Source organism: Aquarana catesbeiana, linkage group LG02, assembly GCF_042186555.1.
Source record: "Aquarana catesbeiana isolate 2022-GZ linkage group LG02, ASM4218655v1, whole genome shotgun sequence".
Lineage (NCBI taxonomy): Eukaryota > Metazoa > Chordata > Amphibia > Anura > Ranidae > Aquarana > Aquarana catesbeiana.
The window spans coordinates 22345938-22359319 of record NC_133325.1 but is presented as its reverse complement, the minus strand read 5'-3'; the positions used below and the strand labels follow the sequence as shown (position 1 = coordinate 22359319).

Here is a 13382-nt window from a genome sequence, read left to right as displayed (position 1 = left end):
AGGACGATTGGAAAGCCATCAACGGTGGTCAGAGCACACACCGGGAAGCCAACGGGGTTGGGCACGCCACAGATAAGAACCCGAGTGGCGGCACCGAGCGCTTGTTCCCGTGTACTCAGTGTGAGAAGACCTTCCTGCACAGTCAGGACCTGGTGAGACACCAGCGTAGCCACCTGGGAGAGCGACCCTACGTGTGCAACCAGTGCGGAAAGTGCTTCCGGCGCAACACCTCGCTCCTCATCCACGAACGCATTCACACCGGGGAACGTCCGTACCAGTGCGCCCAGTGCGGGAAGAGCTTCGTACAGCGCCAGCACCTCACCACCCACCTGAAGACCCACACCGGGGAGAAGCCCTTCCCGTGTACGCTCTGCGGGAAGAGCTATCGCTGGAGGTCCGAGCTGCTCAAACACCAGAGGGTGCACAGTGCTGGAGAGGTGAAGGGGTCTAAACTCTATGGTTACCTTACACGTGGCTAGCTGTGTAATGCCCCCTCCCCCCCTCAGTGATTGCATCCACACCTCCCCATAGCACCCACTACTACTTTCAGGGCTTTTCCTAACAGTGACGCCATCATCAAACATTTGTATTAAAGGATAAGTTCACCTTTTAAAAATAAATAAATGCACAATTTGTATAAACAGTAAATAACATAATGTATTTGCGTCGATAGGATGTCAATACTTCATGGATATAAATATAAAAAACACAGCAGGCTTCATAGTACCATAGTAGAGGAAAGGACATTATGATTATTATTATTATTATACAGGATTTATATAGCGCCAACAGTTTACGCAGCGCTTTACAATATAAAAGGGAGACAATACAGTTATAATACAATAAAATACAAGAGGATTAACAGGGCCCTGCTCAGAAGAGCTTACACTCTAATAGGGTGGGGCAGGTGGTACAAAAGGTTGTAACTGTGGGGAATGAGCTGATGGAAGTGGTAGGAGATTAGTCGGAGACGTGATAGGCTTCCCTGAAGAGATGAGTTTTCAGGGATCGCCTGAGGGTGGCAAGAGTAGGGGACAGCCGGATAGATGGAGGTAGCGAGTTCCAGAGGATGGGGGAGGCTCTGGAGAAATCCTGGAGACGAGCATGAGAGGAGGAGACGAGAGAGCTTGACATCAATGAATTACCGTATTTATCGGCGTATAACACGCGCCGGCGTATAACACGCACCCCAAGTTTAGGAGAGAATTTTAAGGAAAAAAACTTTTAGGAGGGAAGTTTAAGGAAAAGAAACTTACATTAAAATGCCCATCAATGCAACCTCATCAGTGTTCATCTGCAGCCTTTTCAGTGTCATTGCAGCCTTTTCAGTGTCAGTGCAGCCTTGTCAGTGCAGCTTTGCCCCAGTGCAGCCTTGTCAATGCAGCCTTGTCCCCAGTGCAGCCTTGTCAGTGCAGCCTTGTCCCCAGTGCAGCCTTATCAATGCAGCCTTGTCCCCAGTGCAGCCTTATCAATGCAGCCTTGTCCCCAGTGCAGCCTTATCAATGTAGCCTTGTCCCCAGTGCAGCCTTGTCCCCAGTGCAGCCTTGTCCCTGCAGCCTTGTCCCCAGTGCAGCCTTGTCCCTGCAGCCTTGTCCCCAGTGTAGCCTAGTGTCCATGCCTCCTGCCGCTGCCGCCGCCGCCATACACATAGAAGTAGTTTTAAATATGGCGCCGCGGAGTTCGGAGAGACTCGGCGCCGGCGGAAGTGAACGAACGCCGCCGAGATACACATAGCCGAGGGTTCTCGGCTCTTTCCGGCGCCGCTCACAGTCCCGCCCTATGATGGACATAACACAGGTCCAATGGCGGGCCTGGACGTGACAGTGAGCGGCGCCGGAAAGAGCCGAATACACCCGACTATGTGTATCTCGGCTCTGTGATTTCGGCGGCGCTCGTTCAGCACCGCCGAGTCCTTCCGAAGTCCGCGGCGCCATATTTGAAACTACTCGCTATGTAAATGTCGGCGGCGATCGCCGACATTCACATAGCGATAGCGGGGATCGGCGTATAACACGCACCCACGACTTTCCCCTGATTTTAAGGGGAAAAAAGTGCGTGTTATACGCCGATAAATACGGTATGTGTGAGCCGTTATCAAATATAACATTCAATCTAGATAGAATTGGACCATGTAATGTGACAGATCATGGAATAGAATGTAGTAAGGTAAAAATGTATAAATATTGAGTTGAAATTTAGTGCCTCCTCATCAGTGCCTATAATATGCCGCACTGATAGGTGGCATTGATAAGCAGGCACTGAAAGGCAGCACTGATTGGCGTCACTGCTGGGCACTGATTAATGCCGCACCGCTGGAGCCGCACTGGTGGGCACTGCTGGCTGGAGCCGCGCGCTAGTGCGCGTGAGCAATGACTCTGGGGTGATGTCATATGACGTCACCCCAGAACGACAACTATACGACTGGCGGGAGGAGGGTAAGGAGTCTGGAATCAAAATGCGGTCGTGCGACGTTGTACCAAAAAAGAATTGATGTCATTTTTTTCCCCCCACAAATAGAGCTTTCTTTTAGTGGTATTTGATCACCTCTGCGGTTTTTATTTTTTGCGCTATAAACAAACAAAGAGCGACCATTTTGAAAACAAAACTGTTATTATTATTATTCAGGATTTATATAGCGCCAACAGTTTACGCAGAGCTTTACAATGTAGAGTGGGGACAGCACAATTACAGTACAGTTCAATACAGAAGGTACAGGAGGGGGCGGCTCGTAGAGCTTACATTCTAAAGGGAGGGGGTGGTGGTACAAAAGGTAATAGCTGCGGAGAATGATTTGATGGGGGTGGCTCGGGGGGACAGTTGTTAGGTGGGTGTGGGGTAGGCTTCCCTGAATAAATGAGTTAAAATATATCCAATACAAAAAATTTAAAAAATCAAATTTCTTCATCAATTTATGCCAATATGTATTCTGCTACATATTTTTAATAAAACAAAAAATTCCTAACGAGCGTATATATTGATTGCGCAAAAGTTATAGCATTCAAAACTTTGGAATAGTTTGATGGAATTTTTATTTTTTATACTAGTAATGGCGGCGATCAGCGTTTTTATTTTATCTTAATTTTTTTTTTTTTGCGGGACTACGATATTGCAGCGGACAAACCGGACGCCTAACTGACACTTTTTTTTTTAATCAGTGACACCAATACGGTGATCGGTGCAAAAAAATATGCACTGTCACTGTACTAATGATACTGGCTGGGAAGTGGTTAACATCAGGAGCAATCAAAGGGTTAACTGGTGTTTTGTAAGGCCTCTAGCACACTGCAGCTTAAAGCGAAGTTCCGCCTAAAAAAAAAAAAAATTATTAAAAGCCAGCAGCTACAAATACTGCAGCTGCTGACTTTTAATATAAGGACACTTACCTGTCCAGGGCGCCCGCGATGTCGGCACCCGAAGCTGATCTGTCCCTTGGCTCTCGGCTGCTGCCGCCGCCATCTTTGTTAAGGGAATCAGGAAGTGAAGCCTTGTGGCTTCACTTCCTGGTTCACTGCTGCACATGCACGAGTTGCGCTGCACGATCCCACTGGTCCCTGCTGTCTTCTGGGACCCGTGTGTCTCCCAGAAGACAGCGGGGGGTGGGGGGGGACAGAGTAGGTGCTGGACATGGCGTAGGTCACGGCGGTGATCTATGCCCGGAAGTTAGAGGAAATACCAGTATTAGATAGATATCTACTCCCCCACCCCCCCTTAAAGGTGCCAAATGTGACACCGGAGGGAGGGGGGGAGGGAGTTCCTTTCTTGGGTCCCCTTTTTTTTTTTTTTTTTTTTTTTTTTTTTTTTAAAAAGCTCAGTACAGCTTTTTAGTTTACTGAGATAAAATACAGCCCATTCATTGTAATGTGCTTATGCACACAGGCGCGTAAACAAGTGCCGTGTACTCAGTTAAAAAAAACACCTTTTTTGGTCAGTAATTTACACTTCATTCACGCAAGTTTGCGCACAAATTCGCACACATTGTCCATTGACATTGTCAACGTGAGAAAACAAGCTTCTGCGCATGCGCGGATATTGCGTGAACGCATGTGTCTGAAAATGCGCGAAAATACATTAAAAAAAATATAAAATGTCCGAAAAAGTAGATGCTCAAACAGGAGTGTCGTGTGCAAGAGGCCTTACTGTTTGGGAGGAGCTTTTTTGAGGGGGAAGGCATGGATCCTGTGTTCCTGCTTTAGCCTTCCCTCCTGACAGAATGACGATCTGCCTTTGTTTACATTTACATTGTTAGGTTGAAAAAAGACACTTCAAGTCCATCTAGTAAGCTCAACTAAAAAAATAAAAGAATAAATAATAATAATAAAAAAAATAAAATAAACAATAAAAAAAGAATAATTCTGTTTACATAGAATTCTTTTCTGCCTGTGTACCGAACATTCAGCAGGGGCCGGTGGACCCGCTGATTGGCTCCCGCTGTGATTTTGCACTGTTGCCTGGGATTATGTGTGTGTGTTTTTATATACATATATAATATATATATTTGTGTGTGTGTGTGTGTATATATATATATATACATATATATACACACACTCCTGCACACAGCGGCCGCCCCTTTAGCAGTAAAACTATGGGGGTCGATCGTAAAGCAGAACTCTACACATGTCTCATTCTTCCTCCTATTCCCCCAGAGAGTCGATCCTCTGATCAGACACGGTGTTGGGCGGATCCCTTTTACATTCCGCACCCCCATAGGAAGGAATTGCTGTCTATTTTATCACTGAAAGACCAATGGAACTCCCCCTGTGTGAAAAGGGCCCTCGGCTTGTTCACACCACAATTTCACTGCTTTTTACAATTTCAATGTTTACACAGGCTTTCCCTAAACATTTAAACACTTTTTTGACGCGTTTTCAATGCAGTCCAGTGCGTTTTGGTTTTTTTTTTATACTTTTTTTTTTTTTTTTTCATTAGAACAATGCGCATTTTCGTGCAGGCTGATGCATGTAAACGTGTTCTTGATGCATTCCAGGTGAAAAAAAATTCAGCTTTTTGTTGAAAGTACTGGAAGTGGTCACACTGTTGTGGATTAGGGAGAGCGGGGGGGGGGGGGGGGGGGGGGGATGGGGGGTTGCATGTCCCAATATAGTGACTTTATTGTTGCAGCAGTTGTCATTCTGTGCCCTGTCATCATCATGAATTTCCATCTATATTTTAGGCTCCGGTGTCGTTTGATGACGTGGCGGTGTGTTTCTCCGACGAGTGGAAGGATCTGGAGGAATGGCAGAAGGAGCTGTACCGGAATATGCTGAAGGACAGCTCCGACTCCCTCATATCGCTGGGTAAGGCCCCTTTTCACACTGGTGCGACTTGTCCTGTGACTTGGGACTGCAAAGTCGCATGACAAGTCGTACCCCCCCCCCCCCATGATTTCCAATGAGTACCATTCATATCTATGCAACTTCAAAGCAGTCCCTGTACTTCTTTGGTCCGACTTTGATGTGAGTTGAGGTCCATAGACCTCAAGTTTACACAGGCATTCCCTGAAATTGCACCAAAATTGCACGGCTTTCTAGTCGCGGCTGTATGAAAGGGGCCTAAGTGTTTCTCTTCTAGTCTGAGCACTCTCTTCTAGTCTGAGCACTCAGGAGGAGCAAGGGGGGCTGAAAACCTCCGGGAAGTGGGACCTGGGTGCCTGACAAAACCAAGGTGGTGAGCCGAAAAACATTTTTTTTTTCATATAATATATTACAATTCAAGGTTTACCGTAGTAAACAAAGAATAAATCGCTGACAGTGTGAGGAAAAAAAAGACGGTCACCAACTTTTTGTGCAAGGGACATCCGTCCCGAAGAGGAAGGTACACAGGCACCTCATCTGTGCCATCCAGTACCGCCCGTCAGTGCCCACCAGTGCAAAACAGTGCCACCTATCAATGGCCACCAGTAGTGGCAATCAGTGCCTCATCAGTCCTGCCTATCAGTGTCACCCCTCAGATGTCTGCTTGCCGCCTTCTCACTGTACGCATACTGTGGAGGAGTGCGGGGTGTAGCAAGATGGCGGCGACGGAACGTCACTTCCGTTACAATATCTGACAGGTTGCCTAATCTGACGGAGCACCGATCCTGGGCCTGCAGATGGGCAAGCTGGTCGTAGTGGCCACCTGGGGTTCGTAGAGGGCTTTTCATATATCTCATAGGGACTCCTAGAGACGGCGAGGCAGATGGATGTAGAGTGATTATAGGGCAGTGATGGGGAACCTTGGCACCCCAGATGTTTTGAACTACATTTCCCATGATGCTCAACTACACTGCAGAGTGCATGATCCTCATGGGAAATGTAGTTCCAAAACATCTGGGGGGGCCAAGGTTCGCCATCACTATTATAGATAGAGCCTCCCATGTTTTGGGCCCACATGCCTCTAGAAGGCTAGTAAAGGTCTGTGTAGGCACCTCTTCTAGAGCTCCTGCTTGCATAAAAAGCACCAGACTTATTTTTTGTTTTCTAAAATGTCCACCAGGCAGTAGTTAAGAAAACAAAATAGCGTTGACTGCAATACTTACCTTCAATCTAGAGCTGTTCTTTTTTACTGTACCTTTTCCTTTGCTGCAAGATATCCTCCTCCTTCTCTGTTCAGTGACATCATGGCCTCACTCCCTGATCACCACATTCTGCACTGACAGAATATTGATGCAGAGAGCGGTGCTTGATGTCCTCAGGACATGTTTTCTGCATTATCCAGGACTGCCCACAGCTGGAAAAAGAGAAAGAAAACCCAGCATCACATGACCCTGACCAGAAGGCATCTATGAAAGATGAAGGGGCGGGGGGGCAGTAAGCGTAGAGAGCATGGAGTAAGGTTTAATCCAGGAGTCTTAAACTGGCGGCCCTCCAGCTGTTGCAAAACTACAAGTCCCATGAGGCATTGCAAGGCTGACAGTTACAAGCATGACTCCCACAGGCAGAGCCATGTTGGGACTTGTAGTTTCGCAACAGCTGGAGGTCCACCAGTTTGAGGCCCCCCTGGTTTAAAGTGATTGTAAAGCTTCAGATATTTTTTTTTTTTTAATAAACTAACAAAAAAGGGTTCTACTTCCCTGAGCAGCCCCGATCCTCCTCTTCTGGGGTCCCCCGCCAGTGCTTCTTGCTCTTCCTGTTCGGCAAGTGCCCCCCCCATAGAAAGCTGCTTTCTATGGGGGGGCACTCGTGCGGGCTCAACCCCGAGCCCCCATGGGGAGAATAACCTATTTGGAAATTATCTTCTACTTCTAATCTAGCTTAATGTTTTATTCACTTTTTTATTTTTTTTATTTACCCCCATCAGGACCAGCCCATTTTTTGCTATACGGCACTGGGATACTTTAACGGACAATTGCGCGGTCGTGTGACGCTGTACAAAAATAAAATTGACGTCCTTTTTTCCCCACAAATAGAGGTTTCTTTTGGTGGTATTTGATCACCTCTGCGGTTTTTATTTTTAGCGCTATAAACACAAAAAGAGCGACAATTTGGGGGGGGGGGGGGGATATTTTTTTACTTTCTGCTATAAAACATATCCAATAAAAAAAATGGGAAAAAAATCTAATTTCTTCATCAGTTTAGACCAATATGTATTATTCTACATAGTTTTGGTAAAACAAATCCCAATAAGCGTATATTGATTGGTTTGCGCAAAAGTTATAGCGTCTACAAACTATGGGGTATTTTTATTTATTTATTTTTACTGGTAATAACGAGGATCAACGACTTATAACGGGACTGTGATTTTCAAGCGGATAGTCTGACACTAACTGTCACTTTGTGGGGACCAGTGACACCAATACAGTGATCAGTGCTAAAAATATGCACTGTCACTGTATTGATGACACATTTATTACAAGCAAACAGATCACAGGTGAGTATGGTTACCTTTAATAGCCATTCAAACCCTTTGTGTCAACTTGTGTGCATGTCATCAGGCCAAAATCACCAGGGTATGTAAACTTTTGATCAGGGTCATTTGGGTCGTTTCTGTTGCCATTTTGATATAAAAAGAGTAAACACGGTTGTTTTATAATAAATGGCTTCAGCCAAACACTAACCACGAGTGAAAGAAAAGTTTTTGTGTTATTCATATTCTCTGAAAATGGCCAAGAAATCATAAATTCTGCCGGGGTATGTAAACTTATGAGCACAACTGTATATTGAGAGTAGGGCTGTTACTGATTAAACTTTTCGTGTTTGATTAATCTTGATTAATTAATCGATTAATTTTTTTTTTTTAATCGATCAACTAATTTAGATTATAACGCATATACAGATCCAACTACTTCTAGCTGATCCCCTTGCATTGCAACTCTGCATTAGTCAGTGGTAAATGTGGTATACACTATATACAATCACATTGGCATCCATTAGTGTACATCAGTGCCCATCCGTGCCGCCTTTCAGTCACCGGACTCCTCCCCTCTTCCCTTCCTAAGCAGACGGAGGCACTTGAGGAAGGGGGGAGGAGTCCGGTGACGTCGGTGTCTGTGACGTCACCGGATCTTCGACAGAACTCCCTGAAGACCCAGAAGCTGGCAGAGAGGTGAGTACCGATCAAAAAAATTAACGATTAATGGAGGAATGAATCTTTAATTTCCCCAGCCCTAATTGATACAATAGATGTAGATATATATCGATAGATAGAGATATATATATATAGAGAGAGATAGATATATACAGTATATCACAAAAGTAAGTACACCCCTCACATTTTTGTAAATCTTTTCTTCTATCTTTTCATGTGACAACACTGAAGAAATGACACTTGTCTACAATGTAAAGTAGTGAGTGTACAGCTTGTATAACAGTGTAAATTTGCCATCCCCTCAAAATAACTCAACACACAGCCATTAATGTCGAAACCACTGGCAACAAAAGTGAGTACACCCCTATGTGAAAATCTCCAAATTGGGCCCAATTAGCCATTTTCCCTCCCCGGTGTCATGTGACTCGTTAGTGTTACAAGGTCTCAGGTGTGAATGGGGAGCCGGTGTGTTAAATTTGGTGTTATCGCTCTCACTCTCTCATACTGGTCACTGGAAGTTCAACATGGCACCTCATGGCAAAGAACTCTCTGAGGATCTGAAAAAAAGAATTGTTGCTCTACATAAAGATGGTCTAGACTATAAGAAGATGGCCAAGACCCTGAAACTGAGCTGCAGCACGGTGGCCAAGACCATACAGCGGTATAACAGGACATGTTCCACTCAGAACAGGCCTCGCCATGGTCCACCAAAGAAGTTGAGGTCACGTGCTCAGCGTCATATCCAGAGGTTGTCTTTGGGAAATAGACGTATGAGTGCTGCCAGCATTGCTGCAGAGGTTGAAGGGGGGGGGGGGGTCAGCCTGTCAGTGCTCAGACCATACACCGCACACTGCATCAAATTGGTCTGCATGGCTGTCATCCCAGAAGGAAGCCTCTTCTAAAGATGATGCACAAGAAAGTCCACAAACAGTTTGCTGAAGACAAGCAGACTAAGGACATGGATTACTGGAACCATGTCCTGTGGTCTGATGAGACCAAGATAAACTTATTTGGTTCAGATGTTGACAAGCGTGTGTGGCGGCAACCAGGTGAGGAGGACAAAGACAAGTGTGTCTTGTCTACAGTCAAGCATGGTGGTGGGAGTGTCATGGTCTGGGGCTACATGAGTGCTGCCGGAACTGGGGAGCTACAGATCATTGAGGGAACCATGAATGACAACATGTACTGTGACATACTGAAGCAGAGCATGATCCCCTCCCTTCAGGGACTGGGCCGCAGGGCAGTATTCCAACATGATAACCACCCCAAACACACCTCCAAGATGACCACTGCCTTGCTAAAGAAGCTGAGGGTAAAGGTGATGGACTGGCCAAGCATGTCTCCAGACCTAAACCTTATTGAGCATCTGTGGGACATCCTCAAAGGGAAGATGGAGGAGCGCAAGGTATCCAACATCCACCAGCTCCGTGATGTCGTCATGGAGGAGGGGAAGAGGACTCCAGTGGCAACCTGTGAAGCTCTGGTGATCTCCATGCCCAAGAGGGTTAAGGCAGTGCTGGAAAATAATGGTGGCCACACAAAATATTGACACTTTGGACCCAATTTGGACATTTTCACTTAGGGGTGTACTGACTTTTGTTGCCAGCGGTTTAGACATTGATGGTTGTGTGTTGAGTTATTTTGAGGGGAAAGCAAATTTACACTGTTATACAAGCTGTACACTCACTACTTTACATTGTAGACAAGTGTCATTTCTTCAGTGTTGTCACATGAAAAGATAGAAGAAAAGATTTACAAAAATGTGACTGAGGGGTGTACTTACTTTTGTGAGATACTGTGTATGTATATATTCCGGGTGTCTGAACAAAAAAAATATATAATATATATTTTTTTTTTTCAGACACCCTAGAGAATAAAATGGCGGTCATTGCAACACCATATTTGCGCAGTGGTCTTACAAGCACAATTTTTTGGAACAAATACACTTTTTTAATTAAAAAATAATAAAACGGTAAAGTTAGCCCAATTTTTTTTCTTATATTGTAAAAGATAATTTTATGCTGAGTAAATTGATACCCAACATGTCACGCTTTTAAAATTGTGCCCACTTGTGGAATGGCGACAAACTTTAACCCATAAAAATCTCCATAGGCGAAGTTTAAAAATGTTCTACAGGTTACCAGCTTTGAGTAAGGCCCCTTTCACACTGGGGCGGTGGGGGCGTCGGCGGTAAAGCGCCGCCACTTTTAGCGGCGCTTTACCGTCCTTTAAGCGGTGCTATTCGGCCGCTAGTGGGGAGCTTTTAACCCTGGCAGGCGGCCGAAAAAGGGTTAAAACCGCCCACAAAGCGCCACTGCGGCGGCGATTTGCCGGCGGTTCGGTGATGCTGCCCATGGATTTCAATGGGCAGGGGCGTGTGGTTTGAACACCATTTACATATGCGGGCGCGACTTGCATATACGTTCGCTTCTGCACATGAACACGGCGGGATGGGGCACTTTTTTTTTTTTTGCTAGTATCTGATTCTGTTTCTTCTTTTTACCCAGCAGGTGAAGTGTGGATTAATAAGAACGGGAAGGAAATGGCTCCAGAGAGACCCCCCGGAGAGCTGGCGGTTTCCACGGACTCTAAGGATCACATCCCTCTTAGCGGCGAGTTGAATCATGCCGGTGTTCCGCAGGAAGCCGGAGACTTCCCCGGGCAGAGTGTTTTGGGCACGGAGCCTCACACTTCCACTGACCCTCTCCGCGGCTTCCGGCACAGCCTGCCCTTCTTAGACCATCGCAGAGCCCCTCGGGAGAAGCTCTTCTCCTGTAACGAGTGCGAGAAGCGATTTGCACGAAGCTCAGACTTGCTGAAACATCAACGCAGCCACCAGGCCGGCGAGAAGCCGAACCTGTGCAACGATTGCGGCAAAGTCTTCCGTCGCCGAACAGCCTTAATCATCCACAAGCGCATTCATACGGGGGAGCGACCTTACAAGTGCAAACAGTGCGGCAAATGCTTTGTTCAGCGGCAGCACCTCACCACCCACGTCAAGACGCACACGGGGGAGCGGCCTTACCCGTGCATTGAGTGCGGCAAGAGTTACCGCTGGAGGTCCGAGCTTCTCAAACACCAGAAGGTCCACGCTGATGTGCTGGGTCCATCAGTGGTGTATACGCAAGGTTGAGGTGTGACGTGTTGATATGAAGGGAGATGGACCATAGTGGTAGACAGCTGAGATGTCTGTGCATTGTGCTCACCCACGGCTACATTAGAGGGCCCCAGACATGGCATGGGCACTTCAGTGGGAAGACCGGTCACCTCACTCTGACCATTTCTGGTCAGGGTTGGTTTTTAAGTCCTATTTTAATTGGTTGCTATTACTTGAGGGAACATAACAGGCAAGACAGCACATCGACCATCCCAGGAGATGTTCTTCTAGATGAATACAAGGTTAAATACACAGACTGTAGCACATCAAGTGTATTAATGGCAGATGATGGGCTATGGGTTGTGTTTGGGGTTTGGCGTGAGGACAATTTCTATTACGTTTTCAGATCCTTCAGATGTTTTGCTCTCTTGCCAAATCCTGACTATGTCTTCGTGTCATGGGCGGCTGATAGCTGTGTCAACATTGTGATCCATGAGCCTGTGCTGGGGATGACGTGAGCACCACCCCAAGAAGGAAGCTCTCGCTGCCCCTGGAATGGACCCACACTTCTCTGGCCTCTGATGGTGAGGTGTCACATATCTGGCACATTTTATGCATTCGGACTGCTGCTCCAGACTTCTCCTTGGGTCTGCACTTTGGGCGTCTGATGAACCCTCCTGTTATCCTGCATTGGTGCTGTTACCCCCCCCCCTCCCCCTCCCTGTGATGATCAGACTCTAAACCACCTCCCTACAGATGTCTTTCCGGAGCAAACCAGTGCTCTGGCTTGTGAATTGGCAGTACATGTCCATCTGTCTTTCAGGTGCAATAGGAGGTCACCACGGTGTGATCCACAGATTCTTCCCCCCCAATAGCCTTATGTGAGTGTCTATCTCCATAGAGAGATTCGGGGTATGTGCATGGGGGGCACTAGATCTCAAATTACCGATGTCCAGTGCTAGTGTCTGTCTCCTTCATCAAGCTGGATTACTTTGGTGAGGTTGTCCCCATACATCCAGTCACCCCCCAAATACAAGAAGGGGTTCTGGAATGAATGCAGATATGTAGAAAGGTGTCACATCAGTGGTAATTGGGTCCTAATCTTTTATTGAATAAACAATAGAGTAAATGCACACACGTGTTTTCAGGAGTTTACACACTGCCCCCTTCATTAGGGCTTAAGTATGAAACTTCAACCACGCCTGAGGGTCCTTGTGAATAAAACATCAAACCACCACACACCAGTTTAGCCAATGTCTGTAGTGGCAAACGGCTTCAGCCTGCCTCCATCTAGTTCACACGCCCCCCTTTGACGCATTTCGTCTTCCATGACCAAGTCCTGTGGGTGGGGCAAAACACATGGGATGGACGTAGCCTGGATGAAGACGGGCTGAAAAAGTTCATTATAATACAGACACTGGCTGAGTTGGATGTTTTTTTCACTGAGAATTGCATAGAACTGGAATGAGTGCTCTCTTCGGCCTGCACCCAAATAGGAGGTTTTTTTTGTGTTTCATACCCTGTTTCCCTGAAAATAAGACCTAGCGTGATTGTCAGTGATGGCTGCAATATAAGCCCCACCCCCCAAATAAGCCCTACCCTGTTTCCCTGAAAATAAGACCTACAAGGACTTTAACTAGGGCTTATTTGGGGGGTAGGGCTTATATTGCAGCCATCACCGACAATCACGCTAGGTCTTATTTTCGGGGAAACAGGGTAGTTGCTATTGAAAAAAGATGTTACACAAGTTATTAGGGCCCTGGTGTACACCCTGTGGCCCTTT

At 46.4% G+C, this 13382-nt stretch overlaps 1 protein-coding gene across 2 annotated transcripts in view; it reads left to right on the top strand.

The window, feature by feature from the left end:
* LOC141126698 (uncharacterized) overlaps positions 1-13158 on the top strand; it is a 59527-nt gene extending 46369 nt beyond the window's left edge. Inside the window, exons 8-10 of one of the 2 annotated variants that reach the window (XM_073612666.1) lie at positions 1-437; positions 5171-5294; positions 11013-13158. In XM_073612666.1, coding sequence (XP_073468767.1) covers positions 1-437; positions 5171-5294; positions 11013-11635 — 1184 coding nt within the window. In that variant the 3' untranslated portion in view covers positions 11636-13158. Of the gene's footprint in view, positions 438-5170; positions 5295-11009 lie in introns of both variants that reach the window. The other variant, XM_073612665.1, reaches the window with a different exon arrangement.
* The last annotated feature ends 224 nt before the right edge of the window (positions 13159-13382 follow it).